This window comes from Lissotriton helveticus, chromosome 5_1 (assembly GCF_964261635.1).
Source record: "Lissotriton helveticus chromosome 5_1, aLisHel1.1, whole genome shotgun sequence".
NCBI classification, from domain to species: Eukaryota; Metazoa; Chordata; class Amphibia; order Caudata; family Salamandridae; genus Lissotriton; species Lissotriton helveticus.
Genome location: NC_136065.1, coordinates 1603996345 through 1604017911, shown reverse-complemented (window position 1 = coordinate 1604017911; position 21567 = coordinate 1603996345). Strand labels below are relative to the sequence as shown.

At 42.2% G+C, this 21567-nt stretch overlaps 1 protein-coding gene across 2 annotated transcripts in view; it reads left to right on the top strand.

Moving 5' to 3' along the window:
* Positions 1-21567, top strand: part of LOC144755649 (cytosolic phospholipase A2 gamma-like) — a 649811-nt gene that overhangs the window by 410554 nt on the left and 217690 nt on the right. For both annotated transcript variants that reach the window (XM_078644799.1, XM_078644800.1), the window contains 2 exons: positions 16197-16268; positions 17538-17564. In XM_078644799.1, coding sequence (XP_078500925.1) covers positions 16197-16268; positions 17538-17564 — 99 coding nt within the window. The remainder of the gene's footprint in view (positions 1-16196; positions 16269-17537; positions 17565-21567) is intronic.

Here is a 21567-nt window from a genome sequence, read left to right as displayed (position 1 = left end):
AATCACACCTATCCCACTAAACTGTCTCCCTTCTTTGTCACTTTGAGCGCGTCAAAATGTCACTATGTGGATAATACATGTGAATTTTTTAGAAAGTTTATTACTGATTCAACTGAGACTCATGCTCCTCAGTATATGCATGACCCAATGAAGCAATTGGTCTTCGTTAACTTTCTACTTTTAATACTTCTTATGATAATGATATTGAACACCGAATATGTGTGAATAAATACTTTTGTACTGCACAGAAGAAGCTTTAAATAATTCATTAATATGAAGATTTTTATGATATAATCTGTGTTACAATCATTAGACTCTGACCAATACTTGTGTACCTACATTACTGACCCAGGTCAGAGAGTTTTTAGGGTTAACCCCGTTAATAACTCCCTGATTTAAAATGTGCGTTCTTTTCTTGAATGATTACACTGCTTGAATGCATACAGTACCTATATTCATTTTCGTGTATTTCGCAAATACCAATTTTTCAAAGGAAATTTTTTTATTTTGGGGTGGTTCGGTATACACATGCACTATTAGTTATGTTCACTATTGCTTAGGTTAGTAAATATGTACATAAATGCGTGGAGTGGGTGTAGTATGTTTATCTAGGGACCTGTATTGATACTCCTATTTCTGACCCTTGTCCGGTTATAATTCACTAATATCCATACAACGGCACAGAAACCCGTTTTCAAATTAGTCATAGCGCATGCTGTCACATTGAGCAAGCACTATTCCTCCAGCCCCCTAGAAAGCACACCGAGTTCTCAAAACAAACCAAACCTCCAGCAGACCTGGGAAATCCCCCGCAGCTATTGTTTTGATTTAGTTCGAGAACTCCTGCAAAGAATGTAAGAACGACCAGTTCTTATGACATCCTTACTGACGTATTATGTCCATCCTTACGTCAAACTCGGCACCTTTCAGGTATAAATATACCGACGCTGCCCTAAGCAAAGACACGGTGGTGATGAGCTTGGAGCAGCGCTACTTGCAGGAGAGCCCAGCTGATGCAGGAAGCCCACGGACCCTGCCCCTCCCTTTTGACGCGCTGAGAGAGACGCTGTCTTTTCTCCTGCCGAGAAATCCAGCCTCCGGCGTTTCCGGCTTGCCCTCGCTGGTAACTGGGATACCGAGTCCTGAGAAAGAGATACCAGCCCTCCAGCCTTCTAAATCCCAGGTACTGAACTGACTAACCCCTTACAGAGAATTCTTGAGTCAGATTCTTGGCAAAACAAACTTAACTAAAACTGCTACTTATTTACTCCCGTCCTCGTATTAGACTTAGGTCAGGTACACCGGGGTAGGCGTAGTTAGAAGCACCAGTTGAGTACGATTAGTCAATGTATATATGTATGTATAACTTTTATCCATTTTAAGTATCATATGGCTAAGAAACCATATCAATGCTTTTACAGTATTATTTTATAATCCTGCTTTTACTGTATGCACTTTACTTAACTATAAGTATTGCTATAATAGCGATTCATTTCTCTTGTATGAGAAAAGAGACTGATCAATAAATAACACCTTTTATTGAACACGCCTGTCTCTTCCTTTTCTCTACAATCTGGTGGAACTAAGTATACACGTACTGACTGAGTAAAATGATTGTCTTTTGTTTTCACACGACTCTAGAGATATACTCTTGATTAGGGAGAGCAAAGTTGTCATGTTCTATGGTTGTCAGAAACTAAATCCCTTCTTGTCTATCCAGGGAGGTTAAACTCCTCCTCTCCTATTCGAGAAAGTTTCTAGTGAACTCTGAGCTAGCTGGCACACAAAACTTTAAGTCTAATATCATCAGTAGAAGACCTAGTTAACCTCTGTCCTACGTCTATACTATTGAAGATATTATTCCAATGCGCAGAGCCTATTGGGATAATAGGAACTACACTACAATACAGGCTCTGCAGTGGCAGGCTGACACATGTTTGAACGGCTGCTTAAATGGGTGGCATAATCAGGGTTGCGGGCCCAACAGTGGCATGTAATTTACAGGCCCTGGGCACTTATAGTACACTTTACAAGGGACCTATACGTAAATTAAAAATGCCAATTGTCGATACACCAATTGTAACATGTTTTAATGGAGTGCGCACATGTCCTTTTGCACTGGTTAGCAGTTGTAAAGTGCCTAAAGTCCTAAGGCCAACAAAAACAAGGTCAGAAAAAGGTGAGGAGGAAGGCAACAGGTTTGGATGTGACCCTGCAGAAAGTGCCATTTCCAAAAGTATATGCATATTAATAGGTATAATCTGAGAAAGAGCATCTTTTTTCAATGTCATTCCCATTTGTTTGGACTGATGATGCTGTTGTTTTAACACTACAGGGGCATTGCAGTCCCTAGAGTATGTGATCCGACCCCTACAATTAGTAAAATTGGCTAATTCCTAAATGGCAAATTGAACTTTCCTGTAAAGTCATAGTATATGCTGCAGGAAATACACCAACAGCATTGAAAACTTAAATGTCACATGTTGACTGCAGTACATGTTGTGCTATTCACTAGGCTGTCCAAGGAACATGAATTCAGGCATACCTGTGTACCATGACTCCTATGGATTTAAAGTCTGCAGACAAACCTTTCAAAATAATCATCTTTTGACAGGACAAAGTCTGCTAACTTTGTATTGGGATAGACTAAACAGATCAAAAACCACTATTTGTATATTTAAAAAAAAATATATAATTGGTGATGTCAGAGCTTTAGTAAATAGCCAGGAAAATGGTTAAAAAAAATAATTAACTTTACGTGCCTGTGCCTGTAGTAGGCTAATTAGCATTAACCAGAAGCGGACCCATTTAGTGCTTCCCTTTAATGAGGCATGAAAAGTGCACCAACAGCAGGAACAAAGGCTTAAGCTTTTTGAGAGGAAGGTATGGGGTGAGAAATATGAGTCCTATCAGGGCACGAAGGACAACGTGTGAAGGTATAGGAACATCATACATTTAAATGATTTTTTCTCTGTTTTTCTTACTTGGTTGTGTGATGATTATTGTGCTGATTTTTTACTTTTTTACTTTTTTGTTACTGTTAAATACTTTACATATTTTTCGGTGTCAATGATGTCAAGGGGTTGCGCCTAGATTTAAATTATTGAAACTATGTTTACCATAGTAAGTAGGGGCCAGATATACGACCATTTGCTTTTGTGACTCACAAATTGTGAAAAATTGCGAGTCGCAATTTGAGAGCCGCTAAAGCAAATGTACAACAATGTCAGAGACACTTTTAGCGATTCCCAATGGGGCCGCAAATAGCGAGACTCATGAATATTAATGAGCCACTCTCAATTTGTGAATCCATTTGGAATGGCTGGCCCTCCCAGGGATGGTGGCCTGCTGGGCTCCGCAGACCTCCATGTCTTGGACTGCTTTTAAATGAAGATGTTTTTTGTTAAATGGTCCCTGGGACCACTGCCTGCTCTTATAAAATATTTTCCCATGCATTCCCAAAGGGGAAGGGGTCTCCTGGGGACCCCTTCTTCTTTTCAAATGCGTTACTACCCACTTGAAGTAGGTGGTAAATTTCAACTGTTTTGAGACCTCAATTGCGGTAGCAAAACAGTCATACATAGGACTCAGACTCGCTATTCAGAAGGGAAGCCCTTGAGACACCCTCCTAATAGTGTGTCGCAAATCCTAATTGGCGAGTCGCAAATAAATTGTGCTTCGCTAATTAGGGTTTGTACATGGCAATTAGGTATTTTTGAATGAGCAAACGGGTCGCAAAGCTGTTGGTACATGCAAAATTATGCAGTACAGAATTCCCTGGATCCTGTCACCCATGCTTATTTCAGAGAAATTGAAGGGCTTCAGAGAGAACTTCTCTGGGATGATAAACCACAAATTGCTTTGCAGAAATTACCCCTCAACTGGTACGACAGTGGAATTAGCCTATGGGACATCAAAAAATATTATTGGGCGGCACACCTCGCGGCCGTAAATCATTGTAATTATGACAGTTTTGATGACCCTTGCTACGCCCTGGATCGCTGGGTCCTCCCTGGGGGTACTTTTAATAGGGTACTATATTCTATACGAGGAAGATATCCCCTAACAGGCCTAACCAACCACTCTGCGGCGGTGTGGCACACAACAATAGATCCCTAGGATGGGAGAAGGTCACAATGGCTACCCTGCTGTGGGACTCCCAACAACTGGGAGACCTCTGGAAATCAAAAGGATGCGCTAGGTGGGACCTTATCGGGATTTCCCATGTCCGAGACCTCTGAGACAAAGACGAGGTTAAGTCAATCAATGCCCTACAGCAACAAATCAAACTAGCAGACTCGGAACGCTTTCGCTATTTACAGCGTGTCACGCACTTGGATCGCACCTCGCTGCTGGGTCCTCCCCCCTCGACGCGTTTCCCTTAGAGGACAGAATACTGGACGGACATTGACCAGAAAGGGCCATTTCATTAATATATTAAAAAATTATTCAACAATATGGAGAACCCCCTCCATACACTACGAGAAAAGTGGACGACTGACGGCATTTTAATAGACGATGAGAAGTGGCAGGAGGTAGTGTCCTCCCCGAGAGTAGTTGCCATCTCGGTGTGCCTGTGACTCATACAGTTTAAGGTTCTTCACAGGGTCTACGTAACGGGGCCCCAACTGATACACATGGGAGTGACTGGAGGAGGGGACTGCAGGAGAGGGTGCGCTCAGTTAAGCACCTTTTTCCACATTATCTGGTTTTGTGCTCCATCCAATCCTACTGGATCACAATACACAAAGTAATCAGTGAGGTGCTTGAAATTTCCCTCCGCCCAGAAGTGGTCATATGCCTTCTCAACATCTGGGAGCCCACTGACTTGAACACCTATCACACACTATGGGTCACGCAAGGGCTTACAATAGCAAAAAGGAACATAGCACGGCTCTGGGGAGCTATTCACACACCCACCCTGTCAGACTGGAAGAAAAACCTTGACTGGTGCAAGTTCAGGGAGACAACAGTATACAATCCTCGGGGTAGCCCCTGGAAATGGGCTAAGGTCTGAACCCATGGAATTTCTACAGGGGGAATGTTTGTAGCCCACCCCATGGAACTGATCTTGATATTGTCTCTTCCCCATGACTTCCAATTGGGAACACTGTTTATTGATGCTTGCTGAATGTCTCCACTGTCACTGCATTTACCTAATCCTATGTACTGTACGTATATGTCATAGACTGTTAAAAAAAAAAAAGAAAGAAAGAAAGAAAATTGTATCCGAAGGACTATCTACCGTTGTCATTACCAGCGAGATGCTACTGCTGCTTCTGCGATAGATATCACAAAGAGCTAGAGCAGGGGCACAGGATTTCATATGATCTTTTCAATGAAAGCATGGCGTGGGAGAATCTGTTTACCAGGGAAGACCTCTCCAGGATTAATTTGATCCGGTGGTTGTTGGTTGGTGAAGTTTACATTCAGCCACTTCAGCACTTGTTTTTTAGGGGCAGCACTTATTTTTCTCATCAAATATTTGCTGAGAGCCAGAGAGGAAAAAAGGCACAAAGAGGAAAGAAGGAGGAAGAGGAAGATATGTGGAATAACTGATTGCCCATTTGTGAGTTGATTGTACATTGTGGTACCAGAATATTATGTCCACAATATTTTTCTTGTGGAGCGTTTTCAGTATATTAATGTTATTATCAGTTCTGTTACATATGTAAACCACCACTTTGTGGAATAGATGCTCAGGGAATCTAGAATTGTTATTACTTAGTTGAGATAGTGGGAAGTTGATGGAATGTATTCATTCACTGTTTGACCTGTGACTTGAGAAGATGGATTAAACTCTCTTATCTATCCTGACTTCGTGTTTGGATTTTGATTACCACCCTGCCACTTTCCCTACACTGGCGACGAAGGGGGATTGGACTTCAGCATTATTGAAGATCTTGTTTTTTTTGGATTTCACCATATGCACCATAAACAAGGTATTTTTGTTATTCGACTGCTTTATCGAGCAGTGATTTATGGTGAACTCTTTTTAATTATGGGAATTTAGCTCGACTGTTTAATCGAGCAGTGGCGTGTGGTGGAATTTCTCTTTAAGTTGTGCAAGTGCAAGTCGGCAGCAATATCGAGCTGTTTCAAGTGTGCACACAAGTGTAAAATTTCGTTCCTAAGAAGCGTTTGCGCAAGTTTGACTTAACAGTTTCCAAGCTGTCTATCTTCGTTTTTTTTTTTTGGGACAAAAAGGAAGTCCATATACGAAGATAACCAGCGTGCATCTTTCAAAACGTACTGGAAACTCATGGTGGATTACAGCATTTTGGGCAACATTTCAGTCCGGAATGAACACGTGTTTTATGTTACCAACTTTAAAAGTCGTTACCTTCTAAGTGGGCTCGAGCACCTGCCTGTTGTGTCTTGGTCCCGTGCTGTCTCTGGCGCATGTTAATCCTGGAGAGAAGTCCGTTGCTCTAGGAGCTCTTCACCGAGCAGGCTCCAAGAGATTATGATGACGCAGTAGAACACTCAAGGGGAGTTGGCGATTGCGCTGCATGCGTCATCGGGAGACAGTCAGTGATTCTTTCTAGTCCCATTAGCACGTCATCTTTGTGCGTGTGGAAAACGTCTGGATTAGAGGTCAGAGCTTCACGCTTTGTCATACGTGGGGTCTGCCTGTCTGGAGCTGTGGAAATAGGGAATTTCTGCATTTGCTACGTTTCTACACACTTGGGACCTTCATGAGCAGTTTTCATGGAGCAGTGTTTAGGAAAAGAATAGTTTATCCCTTCAGTGGAAAACGAGTCATTAAAAAAAACGTGAACAGTTTTGACGCACCAAACAAGGTCATACTGCCATCTAATGGATTATTTTGGTATTTATTTTCTAGTTTTTCATTGACTGTTCTACGGTTTCCTGGAGCTTCTACTGTTACGGATAAGAGTGGATTTCTTACCAAATATCCATCTACGTCATTTTAAGTGACAATTGTTAAATATTTAAGTATTGATTAATTATAATTTCTATTCATTGTTTTCCTATCCACAATGTCAGGTATTGTGCCTCCTCCTTCATTTTGATCAATTTCTGGTGAACCTCCCATGTCATGGGAGGTATGGGAACCTATGTTTTTAGCTTATGTGGAGGTCATAGAGGGTGATGATTGTGAGCCAGAAAGGAAACTTTCTCTATTAAAACACTGTCTAGGTGGATTTGGTCTTAAAGAATTTAAAACTCTCCCTCCTCTTATTAATCCTGGTAGAATCAACGTATACCAATATGCCTCAAATCAACTAAACATCCGTTTTGAAAAAAAGAAAAACATAGTCATGGAAAGATTTATCTTTTATTCTCGTAAACAGAAAGAGGATGAATCTATTGAAGATTATGTTTCTGCATTAAGATCTCTTGCAGCTACTTGTGGGTTTGAACACATTAATTATGACCAGGTATTGAGGGACCAAATTTTGATGCGCACCAAGAGTAAGAAAGTACAAGAAAAATTATGGTCCACTTCTGATCTATCTTTAAATGCAGCCATTGATATTGCTAAGTCTGTTGAGCATTCGGAAAAATTTGTAAAAGAGATCAGGGGTAATGAGAGAAGTGACGTATTTAATGTAAACAAAGAAAACAAGGAAAATAGTAAACAGAAGAATACTGTTATTCAAAGGAATGATAAGAATGTGAATAAGAAAATAGAGAAGCGTAATTACACAGTTTTTTGTTTCAGATGTGGCAGCAACTCACATTTAGCCAATCATAAACATTGCCCTGGAATTGATCAAGTTTGTGCTAAGTGTAATAAAAAGGGAAACTATACTAAATGTTGTAAATTTCCACCAAGAAAAATCAATTATATACATAATTCAAGTGATGATGAGATTTGTGGTGGCAATAGTGAAAATGAGATTAACACTGTCATTAATGTTTGCAATGTTGACGGTGTTTCGAAATTTCCATCCTGCATTATCAGGTTAGATGGCATCAATTTGGAATTTTTTGTAGACTCATGTGCTGGGTTTACCTTAATTTCACATAAAATCTATGAGGAAAATTGGCCTGGAAGGCGTCTCTCACCTCCAGACGTATCTCCTGGTGGATATACTGGTCACAAGATCGACATTATAGGATTCTTTCTAGCCAAGTTAGAATTTTGCAACAATTTTGCATCAAGCAAGGTTTATGTAACAAAAACGGGGAAGTCTCTTTTAGGCTGGCCACAGCAATTTGACTTGGGGATCAAACTTGACCCTAGAGCTGATCCTCCAGTATTTTAAATTGATCCTCCGACACAAAACAGTAGTGTATTAGTTGAAAAATTTAAAAGTGAATTTCCTGGAGTTTTCAGTGGGAAGTTAGGTAAATATATTGGGTTTGAACATATCATTAGACTCAATGAAAACTCTGTTCCAGTTCGACACAGAGTAAGGAACGTTCCTATCGCTTACCGAGGTAGGTTAAAGGATATGCTCAACAGTCTATGTGAACAAGGTATTATAGAACCAATCGAGTCATCGCCATGGGTTTCTCCCATTGTCATTTCGGTGAAATCAAATGGCGAGCTCAGATTATGCATCGATTTACGCAGTCTGAATCGTTCCATTTGGGTAGATGCTCATCCATTACCAAATTTACACGAAATGGTGTCAACTTTGGTGAATGCAAAAGTATTTTCATGCATCGACTTAGCTAGTGCTTACCACCAGGTGGTTTTGTCAGAAGATTCTAAGAACATGACCGCTTTCATCACTCCTAAGGGGCTTTATAGGTACTGTCGCATGCCGTTTGGTCTTGCAAGCTCGGCTTCTGTTTTCCAGAGACTGATGAGAGATACGTTGGAAGGCTTAAATGGGGCAGTCGCTTTTCAGGACGACATTTTAGTATATGGAAAGGATGATGTAGAACATGATCATAATCTACATTGTGTTATTGCTGCATTAGCCAAGAAAGGTCTTACACTCAGGTTGGATAAATGTAACATAAAGACAAAGGAAGTAGAATATATTGGTAACACAATTAGTGGTGATGGTATTAGACCTAAGGATAAACACATCAAGAGCATTGTAAATGCTCCACAACCGTCATCTAAAGAACAACTAATTGCCTTTCTGGGACTTACAGAATTCTATGCTAAGTTTATTCCCAACTACTCCGTCAAAGTCGATCCATTTAGGTGTTTATTAAAGAAAAATGCTATTTTTAAATGGACAGATGAAATGTCCAAGGCATTCAGTGTACTTAAAGAATTTATTGTCAGAGCACCGTGTTTGAAAGCATTTGTTCCAGGCAAAAAGTGTATTGTAATGGTTGATGCTAGTAACTCTGGTCTAGATGGATTTCTTTTACAGAGAGATGACCATAATGAATGGGTTGTTGCCTATGCATCTAGGACCTTGAGGGATGCTAAAAGAAATTATTCTGTGATCGAAAGAGAGCTATTAGCCTGTACATGGGGGGCAGAACATTTCAGAAGTTTTCTGTGGGGAACAGAGTTCACAATTAAAACAGACCACAAGCCCTTAGTTTTTTTGATGTCTCCAGGAGGTGGTAGGTGCATGTCTGCTCATTTAGCAAGATTGTCTTCTAGGTTACAATCTTTTCGATATAAAATTGAATATGTTCAAGGGAAGGCAAACTTTCACGCGGATTGTATATCCAGGTTACCTGTCATAGATGATAATTCATATCAAGAGGACGACTGTGAATTAGCTTATACTGTTCATGATGTGAATTTGATAAGTAATGGGAAGAATGTTTTGAGGGAAGATTTTTGGATGGACGAAATGGATAAAGATGTTGAGCTGTGTAAGGTTAAGGAGAACATTATTCAAGGTTGGCCAGAAGTGAAAAGATTGTCTGGAGATTTGATGAGTTTTGCAAAAGTGAGTGGTGAATTAGCCATTGAAAATGGTATTGTGTTAAGAGAAGGTAAGATTATTCCTTCTTTTAGCTTAAGGCACACCATCATGGGAATTGGTCATGAGGGACACCTAGGTATTTCTTTCACACGCAGGCGTATTAAAGAGTGTTTTTGGTGGCCTGGGATCGATTCTTCAATTGAACACTTTGTTAAACAATGTAGTGAATGTACCAGTAGTGATAAATCCGCAGTTTCTTTAAGGGCTGAGTCCCAACCGGTTGATTTTCCAGATGGTCCATGGAGGAAGTTGGGGATAGATATAATTGGGCCATTTCATGTGTTACCCAAGGATGTAAGTTTTGGGATTGTGTTAATTAACTAGTATTCGAAGTGGCCGGAAGTAAAGATGGTTAAGGAGGTAACATCTCAGAAAGTCATAGAATTTTTGGACGAAGTTTTTTGCAGGGAAGGCATTCCACAGGAGATTGTAACGGACAATGGTCCACAATTTGTCAGTCGTGACATGGATAATTTTTTCAATAAGTGTGGTATTACACACAAAAGGATTGCTGTGTTCCATCCTGAAGCTAATGGCCAGGTTGAGCGCTTCAATCATGTGGTGAAAGAAGCTATTCAGCTTTCTACTAAGAGCGGTCAAAATTGGAAGAATGCTTTGGATTCTATGCTTTTGTCCTACCGGACATCTCCAAACAGTGTCACTCTGACTAGTCTTTTTGAGCTTCTAAGGGGGAGGAAACCTAGTACCAACCTTGTGCCATGGTGGTTAAAAAAAAAGTTTCTAATGATGAGAAATGTTGTGTTGACTATGAATTAGTTAAAAAGAGGGTTAAGAATTATAAAAAGAAAATGAAGTTAAATATGGACAACAAAAGAGGTTGTTCAAGTAGACAAAAAATTGTGATTGGTGATTTTGTACGAGTAAAAAAAAATTCTAATGTTTTAAAAGGGTCACAACGTTGGTCAGATCCTAAAGAAGTTGTTGAAGTATTCACCAATGCTGTCAGGATTGAAGGGGGTAGTGTGTGGAATTTTAATAGAGTTTCGTTATGTAAGAAGCATTCCAACAAATGTAAAGAACATTTCACCAAAGATTCCTGTAAGACTATAAAAAAAAAATGTACAACTTAATTCTTTTCCCAGTTTTTCAAATTGTAATGGAAATGGTCAAAAAAAATAGAAAATGTCAGATTCCAACTAGGTTCAAGGATTTTGCTATGTAAAAAAAAAAAAAAAAAAAAAATAAAGGGGGGAAGATGTGTTACATATGTAAACCACCACTTTGTGTAATAGATGCTCAGGGATTCTAGAATTGTTATTTCTTAGTTGAGGTAGTGGGAAGTTGATGGAATGTATTCATTCACTGTTTGACCTGTGACTTGAGAAGATGGATTAAACTCTCTTATCTATCCTGACTTCGTGTTTGGATTTTGATTACCACCCTGCCACTTTCCCTACAAGTTCTGCATAAACACTTTGCACATTGCCTCTAAGTTAAGTCTGACTGTCTTTTTTCCAGGCCACTAGAGGATTAACACACACAATCCCTGTCAGGGTGAAGGACAAAAGTCAGTCACTAAATTAAACTGTGCTTAACCCTTGAATTGACAAATGTAAAAATACAATTGGTGGACAAAATGCAAAACAATGTCATACATTCAGCGCAGTACAGAGATCTGGGCCTAAATCCATTGTTTGTTTTGCTCACCATGCCATTCCAGTTCGGGATTAGCCGAATGCAAATCAGTCTTGACACTGTGCCCAATAGGAACAGGCCAGCCCGAACTGCCAGGCCAGGTCCTCCCTGGACTGGAAACTAGCATCCTAGGAACAGTTTTGGGGTTTCACCCTTTATCAGCCAGGATGGCTTGACTCTAGTGGCATGTAGAGCAGAGGATCCACGTCTGAGCATGTCCGTCCCACTAGGGGTGACAAATGAGAAAAATAACAATTGATGGACAGAATATAGACCAATGCCATATATTCACCCCAGTACAGAGATATGGGCCTAAATTCACTGTTTTCTTTGCCACACCATGCTATCCCAGTTTGGACTCAGCCATATGCAAATCAGTCTTGACCCTGTGCCCATTGGGAACAGTCCAGCCCGAACTTCCAGGTCAGGTCTTCTCTGGACTGAAAACAAGTATCCTAGGACACAGGGTCAAGACTGGTTTGCATATAGCTGGGTCTGAACTGAGGTGGTGAAGTGAGCTAAAGAATGATGACGGATGCAATCCAGATCTGTGACTGGGGATGAGTGTCTGAAAAATGTCAGCAATCCGTCCATCAGCTCCTTGTGTTTGCTTTGGTCGCCCTAAGTTAGCAAGGCATGCCCAGACGCGGGTCCCTTGCTGACTTTGCCACTGGATTCAAGCTAGCCTGGCTGATGAAGGGTGTTACCCAGAAACTGGTCACTGGATGCTTGTTACTGGTTCAGGGAACACTAGACTTGGCAGTTCAGGCTGGACTGTTCCCATGAGGCACAGGGTCAAGACTGATTTGCATATAGCTTGGTCTGAACTATGGTGGCAAAGTGAGCTAAAGAATGATGATGGATTCAACACAGATCTGTGACTGGGGTTGAGTGTCTTAAAAGTTTCAGCGCTCTGTCCATTATCTCCTTGTGTTTACCCCTGGCAGCTTGGTACGAAAAGCACAAGAAAATTCCTACACCAATTTAAAATATAGAGTACATTTTAATTACAAAATGCAATCAGTTGAGCTGAAGTTATGAATTTTTGAATGTTTACATTTTTGAAGTCAAACCTAAAAATCTAGAGCCATTTAGTCACACGAGACCAGGTGAAAGCCAAAAAATATGGCCAACTGTGATAGAGCGCAGGTCGAATACAAGAAGTGGATTGGGCCAAGTTGGCTCTTACCTTCAATCTTAGAAGATATTTTTGGAGAAAATGCTCTGAGAAGGTAAAGTTCAGTACGGTCATGCTGCAAGCAGTGTCTGAGGAGACGGTTTTGTTTTCAGGGAGCTGCTAGTTGAACTTGCAGTGAAGATTATTACTTTCAAACGTAGTCACTTTTTTGGAAGCTGAAAATCTTCAGTGGAATGAAACTGCAGACTGTGGCTGACAAGAGTTCCATGAGGCCAGATACTCTTTCACCAAGGGGCAGCTGAACAAGATTTGCTGCTGTGAAGAAGAACACAGCTGGAGCTACCGTGAAGTCAGGCTGACTTGCGAAGCACCTCGGGTGAATTTATCAGCAGGTTGGTCTCAGTCTTCAAAGTCCCAACTTTTGGATTCTGTCTATTTGGGCACACCATAACCAAGGGTTCAGGACTGGTCAGGCACCACTTGAGGGCTCAGGACTCTCTAAGGCTGGATCCAGGTGCAGCGTCAAGATGGTGGGAGCCTTTTATGTCCCTGAGGCTCTGATTAGGAGGCCAGCAAACTAGCCCTTGGAGTCTCTTTTGTAATCCTGGGTTCAAGTGAAGCAGGGCTCAAGTAGCAGTGCAGGCAACCGACAGTCAAGGCAGGCTCCAGGCAGCTAAGTAGTCCTTCCAGGTGCAGCACCGTTGTCCTTGTAGAGTACACAGCGGGCCAGAGCCTCAGGCAGTCCTTTGAGAGGCCTTGTTCAAGTCCATCAAGTGAATTGAAGAGTGGCTTAAGGGTCTTATTTGCAGACCTGGTTCCTTATTTGAAGTCAGAGAAGTTTTTAGAGGTTTTCATTTGAGGTGCTTAGAATTTCCTGACTCCCCTGCCCTGGCTCCAAGCTGGTTGCAGGGACAATTTACTGGAGACAAGTCCTTTGTATAAAGACAAAGCAAAGCCTATTCACTTGCAAGTGAGGTTATCCCAAAATACATCCCCATCCTACCAGCAGATGGATAATTCAAGCATACCTAATCCCTCTATTGTGTGGCTCTCTGGGAGTAATTAACAAAGTCTATCTGCCAGCTACATCTGGCATTGTGACCTAGGACAGACTACTGATACAAAATAGCAAGGTGCATAAATATGCAACTTTCTAAAAGTGCAATTTTCGAAATTGAAATTTCCATTAAGGAGGACTTTTCATAACAATGTCAGAGATATCAAATATGAAGTGCCTACCTTTTCCCAATCAAATGTTAGCAGCTAATAAATGTAATAAGGCAACTCAATGTTATCCTATGGGACAGGTAGGCCTCACAGGAGTGAAAAACGAATTTAGGATGAGTAAAACTTAAAAGTACATGTCTAAACTATTAATTACAATGAATCCTGCGTAATAGGCTATCTATAACCTACCTTAGGGGAGACTTGTATGCAATATAATATATATATATATATATATATATATATATATATATATATATATATATATATATATATAATTCAATAGGAAACCTGCTGTAGAAGAGCCCAACAGCAGGTACATTTTTCCGATATTCTTTATTGGGGGTTACCGTGTGTATAAAAGTCCTGGTACCACATCGGTTACTCTCCTATCCCAACGCGTTTCGTGGCTCCGCACTTAATCATGGGCTGTGAATGTAAACGGCATCTTGGTCCTCGTAGTGCTTTCCTTCGTTGTCCCCAGTGGGTTGCCTGCTGCACTGAATTTTCAAATAGCATAATCCCGAAGTGGGTGGTGGTGCGCCATTCTTTTTCACACCGGTATATTTTAAACCTCCAACAACAGCTACTCCTGTTCCTTCTACTGCATCGCGGGTCATGCGGCACAGCAGGTCTGAAGTCAGTCAGCGGGGCTCTTCCGCGGTCCAGGCAGAACCGCTACTATAATTCAATAGGAAACCTGCTGTAGAAGAGCCCAACAACAGGTACATTTTGCTGATAGTCTTTATTGGGGATTACCGTATGTATAAAAGTCCTGGTACCACATCGGTTACTCTCCTTATCCCAACGCGTTTCGTGGCTCTGCACTTAATCATGGGCTGTGGACTGAAGTTGGGTGAGGCGGCAAACAGTTCAATAAGCACTTGATAAATAGAGTTCCCGCCTACCTCTTAAGTTTATGGGAAACAACCCAACAATTTATTTGGCTTAGTTTCCAACACATTGTTTTTAAACATGTCCAATTGATCATTTAACAAACCTCCTTTTTTTGATACTTTTAGACATTTTTTATCTCACCATCAACACTATCACTTAGCACTCACAATTTCACTTTACCCGCTCTGCAGTAAATCTGGCGTTGAAGCACACTGGGGAGGCATTCGGCCTCTCCCAGTGGGGCCTGATGATGAAGCATGTCACCAACCAGGTTGGTGAGTGAGGGCCTTCTATACAAACCCAACTGGTCTTGTATACTTTCTTTGTTCTGGTTGTCTTATTGAGAGTCTTTCTACACTCTTTCCTTGTTTTGAACAATATATTTGGGGATTAAGAGTGTACTACTACGTTTTCCCTACCTCTCTTTTTGTTGAACACAACTATAATTAAATGGAGACAAGACGGAGGTCTTAACTTTTGGTAATCAACCGTCTATATGGAACAACAACTGGTGGTCAGAGATGTTGAGATCACTGCTTGCCCCCACGGATTGTGGACATAAATCTGGTGCTTGACCTACATTTCAATCGCACAGTTTCAACCTTATTATTGGGATTCTTCTAAATGTTTTCCCCTAGATACCAGTACCTGCACGCAAACAAGTGGTCCTGGCACCAATATCTTTCAAACTTGATTACTGCAATGCTCTCTATCTTGACATCAACAAGTCTGCTTTAACTAAAAAATGCAGCACCGAGACTGATTTTAGACATTTCCAAACACCATTTAGTCTGTGCAGGACTAAACAAGCTTCGCTGGTTACCAGTGAAAATAAATATCATGTTTAAAGCTTTGTGTTTTGCTCACAGTGCCCTACATACATCAGGGCCTGGAGCAATCAGAACTATGCTCCAGTGGTATGCACCTACTAGATAGCTTCGCTCAGCAAATCAACATTTGGTGATCCCCACATTTCGGAAAGCAAGATGGGGAGTTGGAGCCTTCTCGGTGGGCACGAACAAGCTATCGAATGCCCTTACCCATCATGTTCCCAGCTTTGAGAATCACACAACCTTTAAAAAAGTCTTGTAAGCCTGTTTCTTTACCTTATAAACTACGGTCGCGCAGAATCCCAGAGTAGAGATCTTGCTAAATTTTTTCTCTCATCTGAAATAACTAGCACCTTGATGCCTTCGCGTATTTGTGCGCTCTAACACATCTATGTCATTCCTTATAATATACGTCAGATATTATATCTTGCCCTAAATGTATAATGGTTTCATTATTTATTGATCTTTAATTTATATCACAAATTAATAAGAGTAGCACTTGAAAATTAAACATTTAAATTTGGGGTGACCATTTCCTCAAGTTAGGTGTGATTGTATACTTTTTTCTTTCAGACTACATATGCAGCTGGTTTACCGGAAAACAGAAAGAAGAAGATGAAGACATAGAAGGAGAAATACCACAAGGTAAGTATTTGGCTATAATACATTTAACTGCAAACATCTTGTTTTGCAATTCAATAACTTTTTAGCGTTTGCATGCAAGCACTGAAGACCTGTTAGTGAAGGACATCTGTTTAATAAAAGAGTTTATAAATTCTTAAACAGCTTCATATTAGAACTAAAAGAAAGTAGTCCTATGGAAGACGTGCTACCATGCCAAAAGAACAGTTTTTAGACGAGGGTGCAACGAAATAAATCAAATTCCCCAGACAGTCAAGGGAGGAAGAAGGAAAGGACAATCACACATAAAATGGCCTGCAACTAATGATTCCCTGGGGCCTTTTCACATTCTCCTCATATGCATCCCTTTCTTTTGAAGTGATGGTATCTTGATAAACCAAATGCTACAGCAAACCTCATTGTTCTCAAATGATGAACATCGTCTCCCTTGTGACTTTATGTCACTGTTGAGGTTTGAGATGTGATTTAAAAATCATGTCATACCTCTCAGAGCATTGCAGGACACACTACTCAGGGCACTCGGGTGCCAATACCGTATCACTTATAGCTTCCTCCACTAATCTTTTGTTGGCGTCACTTTTCATTCGCTATATAAAACAAGTCTCCTGTAGTTGAAACCATGGATTCTCACCTGTGCATGTCCTCAGAGCTATGTGCATCAGCCAATTTCTCTCCACATGTGGCCACATTTCTGCCTCTTTTATGACTGTAATTCACCTGATTCTAACATTCCCATCCACTGGAGTCCCCTCCCATCCCGATCTTTTTTCAGTGTAGTGAGGATTATAAATTCCATCCGATGGTCACCACTAAACATCCACTCACATCTCCCTGATTTGCTGCTTCAAAAGCAGTGCTTCTCCAGAAAGCACGAGCCGTTCCTCTGTACTGACCTAATCAACCCTGTTGACACAAATATTCATTTTAAAATCACTGTCAACCACTGTTAGAGTCTCTAAAGTTTGCCAGCGCTAGTCACACATACCATAAACCCCATAAAGCAAGGCCCAAAGACTCCCTCAGCCATAACTATTTAACAAAAGCATAGCTGTGTTTGGTGGTTACTGCTTGGTTTAGTATAGATAACGTATATTTTTTGTTTTGACAAAGTGTATGAAAGCATGACCTCCATACTCTGTTGTAGCTTTCTTTGCATGCTTTTTATGCTGTATAGTGCTCACTGCATATCAAACAACACGAGCACACGATCTATCTATATCAATTAATAATCTGTATTACGATTTTTTCCTTTGACGTCTATGAAACATACAGCGCCTAAATGCTTGAGAGCATCTGCGGGTAAGTTAATTTATCAATCTATTTTTTTATATCTTATCAAAAATTCAAAATGAGTTTAAGATATGTATTTTACATCCTTTGCTATAATATTGTTTATGCAAATCTATATTATACCTCAGTTCAAACTAATCAATGTAAAAGCTAATTAAAATACAGTACAAGGACCATGATGGAAACTATCGTCCAACTTAAATAAATGATTACATTTATGTAACTTTATGTTTTGATATATTTGTTCAAAATAAAACGCAGCCCGCCTCAACAAATACATAAGCTAAAAAAAATGAATAATCTCTGACATTGCACAATACAGAATCTAAGACACAAACCCATGTTCCAAACTCTAAATCACCGCCCTCATATCCTTTAACTTGGCCTCTAAATGAAGAAGCTGCAAGTGCCTTTTTTCAGGCAGGGAGTCCTCGAAAATATGTGTTTAGTCCTTCAGATTTTAAGTCTATATCCACTGTTTTGATGTATTAACTCCTTCCAAACATTTTTGATCCACATTCCGGAAAGATAACACAGATTAGATTTTAAAAACACATAGATGAGAATGTTGACATTTAGTTTTAACGCTGTAACTTCATAATGTGCTCTCTGTTTCTTTTTGTCGTGACAGATCTATGGCAATCTACTTTAGGAAGGTAGGATCCTTCTGCATGGTTACCCCCAATTTTTGCCTGGTGCTAAAATGATTTTGGAATAGTCTGACTGGGATCCTGCTAATCAGGACCCAGTCTATCTGCTTTCTCCCTAAATTGTTGTGTTCAGTATTTAGGTACATTCCAAATTTGATAATGAGGTACTCTTATAAGTCCCTAGTATATGGTACTAGGCTACCAAGGGCATAGGTACCCCAGAGGTCTCCCATGGGCGGACGCATTTATTATGCCACCCATGAGAGACCATTCAAAGTGAAACTACAGGCCTGCCATTGCAGCCCTTGTAAGCTGGTTCTAGCACCACTTACTAAAGATATAGGTTTCCTATATCTAAGGGTCAGTGCACTTAAAACCTATAAGTCACCCCTTTAGCAGGCCTTTGCAATCGTGCATGAGAAGAACATCCCAGTAATCTAGGGAGTCCATTCTCCCAGGTTGTCAGTGAAGCAGCCATCTATACTACTATAATGAAGGAAGAACTTTCAGCCTTTGAGGCGGTTAGACTCGGGAACCACAGCGCCAATCCACACACCCGATACACCGTTGGAATCGTCAGGGTGTGTAGATGGTTATAGGCTATATAAATAAAAAACAAAACTTTATTTAAAAAATTTTAAGTAAAAAAAAAGTAGTCCCTCTGAAGTAGCGCCGGCCGCGACGTGCGTGCTCACGTCAGGAGCGCGGGGAGGAGCGGCGTCCAGGAGCACGACGAGGAGCGGCGGACATGGCGCGGGGCAGGAGCGGTGACGTGAGGAGCAGCGGACAGGCCAGCGGCGGTGCGAGCAGCGAACAGGCGGGAGGAGCGGCGGCTTAGGTAAGGGGACCCATGCGGGGCAGGCGGGGGTCGGGGCAGGCGGGGGTCAGGGCAGGCGGGGGACAGGGCGGGCGGGGGCCCGGGTTGCTGCACAATGTCGGGGCGGTCGGGGGTCGGGGAAGCCTGTTGCACCCGGACAAGGTCGGGACGGGCTGCTTGTATACTAATATAATAAAGAGCCCAAACCTTTGAGGCGGGTAATCTCAGTAACCACAGCACCAATCACAACACCCAATACAGCGTTGGAAAGGGCAGTTGCAGCAGAAGGACATAGGCTACGCAGATGCCCACCATATACATTTAGAAGGTAAAAGAACCGTGCCAGCAAAGTAGTCCCTTGTGGGCGTGTCTGTGTTGTGCTGTGGGCATGTGCTGGGGGTATGACAAACGCTGGGGGCGTGTGGTACGTTCCGCCCTTCATGCCATGTCTCATATCGTGTGCTGTGGGTGTGTGCTGGGGGCGCGGCATTACTAAAACATGTGGTACGTTCCGCCCTTCAAGCCATGTCTCATATCCTGTGTTGGGGGCATGGGCGCGGCATTAAGAAGAAAAAAAAAGCGAGCGTACATTCCAGATCCGGGTGTGCTTGCCCCGCGCCCCCAGTGCCGTGCACCTGCTTTACTGTATGTAGGTCAGGCATGCCACTTTTCCCAAGGGCCGGAAGGAGCGCAAACAGGGGCCATTGTGCAGGAAATCTAATCTCGCATTATCGTTCGGTGACGCCTGATGCGCACACTGGAGATTTACCACTTCTGTTGCGCACAGGCCTCGCGCGACGCACATCCGGACACAAGGCCCGCCTCCACGGAAATAGCAAGAAAAGGCCTATCCCTCCCCCGGTAAGTACATTGCTGGCACTGCGGGACACATCTCCAGCAACATGCTCATATTGTTTCACCACCCATTTGAAAAATGCACAGGTCTCTCTCATTGTTGGCCAGCACCGAGATACACTTTTAGACACACCTCCCGCCAGAAGTTCTATGGAGGGCGCTCACATATTAGGATTTAGGCATTTGTTTTGGTCATTTTTATTGGGCAATATTTCGTGTTCCGGGGGCGTGGCCAATGGGCGCGACAATCGGCCGGCAGTGATTCATACCCGGACAACGTCGGGACGGGTTGCTAGTTCTATATAGAGGGGCACCAAGTAATTATTCGATGACCATCTTGAAAATGGCTGCAACGAATCCTTTCATGTTTGGTATTACCGGTAGAGCCCTCCATTAGGCCCTCAGTGTTCCCGGTACCATCCTTCTTGACCCGGACAGCACAAAATGTTTGCTCCCGATGATAGACACAATTCTGCCCTCCTGATGCTGAGCCAAGCTTGAGCATGGGAAGGCAGAACAATAGGCATCCTGACACAGGCAGATGTGACCACCTCCAAGACAGGATTTAGTGTATTGGGATGGGGTCTGGGCGCTTGCCAGTGCTACTCAGTCTGCATGTGGGGCATATTTGGTGTTCCTGTGCAAAGTCCATTCCAAACCAGTTCTGGGAGCCATTAGCTCTCGCTCCGGTGCAAAACTGGCAAAGGACATGGGAGTAACCTCCCCCCTTTCTAGACCCTCCCCTGGGAGGGTCCCCTGAATCTATGCAACCCTTTCCCTAGGGTACTTATGGGCTTATTTGGGTGTAGGTCCCTAAATTCATCGTGGGATAAGATTCAGATCAGCCACCACTACATTTCGACCATCTGAGCACTCTGGACTTTGCTGAACTTCTCTAGGACTGACTTCATCTCACTTCTAGTCTGCTGCTTCATCTGTGTATCATGTATGGCCCTAGGCCTGTGAAGCATCAAAGACACCTGAAGAAATCTCCCTTGGAGTTAGGGAGTCACTCCCCTGTATGTGCAGGCCCCGCAACTAAGTTGACCGGTCTGCTGTTCCTGAGTTGCTCCGGACTCTAAACATCTCCGCAACACAGGTGCTTGTTTTCCACAGACTTTGAGGTCTGCTCTACCCTCTCACCAAGTTTCAGGCCAGTATTCCTCGTGGGGGTTGCCATAATGGAACCCCTGTGCACCGCGTCAACTTGCAGTTGCAAAGGCCTGTTGACTTTTTTCTAAAAAAATCTCGGGCTCTAAGTAGCCCTAACCCCGATCATCACCTGTGACCAGAATCTTCAGCCACACCACATTATGTGCATCATGGCCTGCATCTTTTCTTGAGCTGGTTTGGCATCCTCTTGTGACTCCTGTGCCTCCGGCCTGTGAGTCCATTTGAGGGTCCCCTTTGCTTCTCTTTGGTTCATCTGTTTTCTCGGGCCTTCCCTTACTCCCCTGCCTTTGGTGAGTCCCCTGGACCTTGCTGGTCACCTGGTCCTCACAGCTGCAGAGTCAAGGTCATTATCATCCATCCTGTATCACCCGACGTCAGAGGGCATTCATCTTCCAAGTCTCCTGGTCCCCCCTAAGTGACATAGACTTTGTCCCCTCTGTTTACAGGTACCTCTCATCAAGAATCCATCTTCAGATTCCAACGGACACTTTCTCCTCTTCCAGCAGTGGCACTTTCC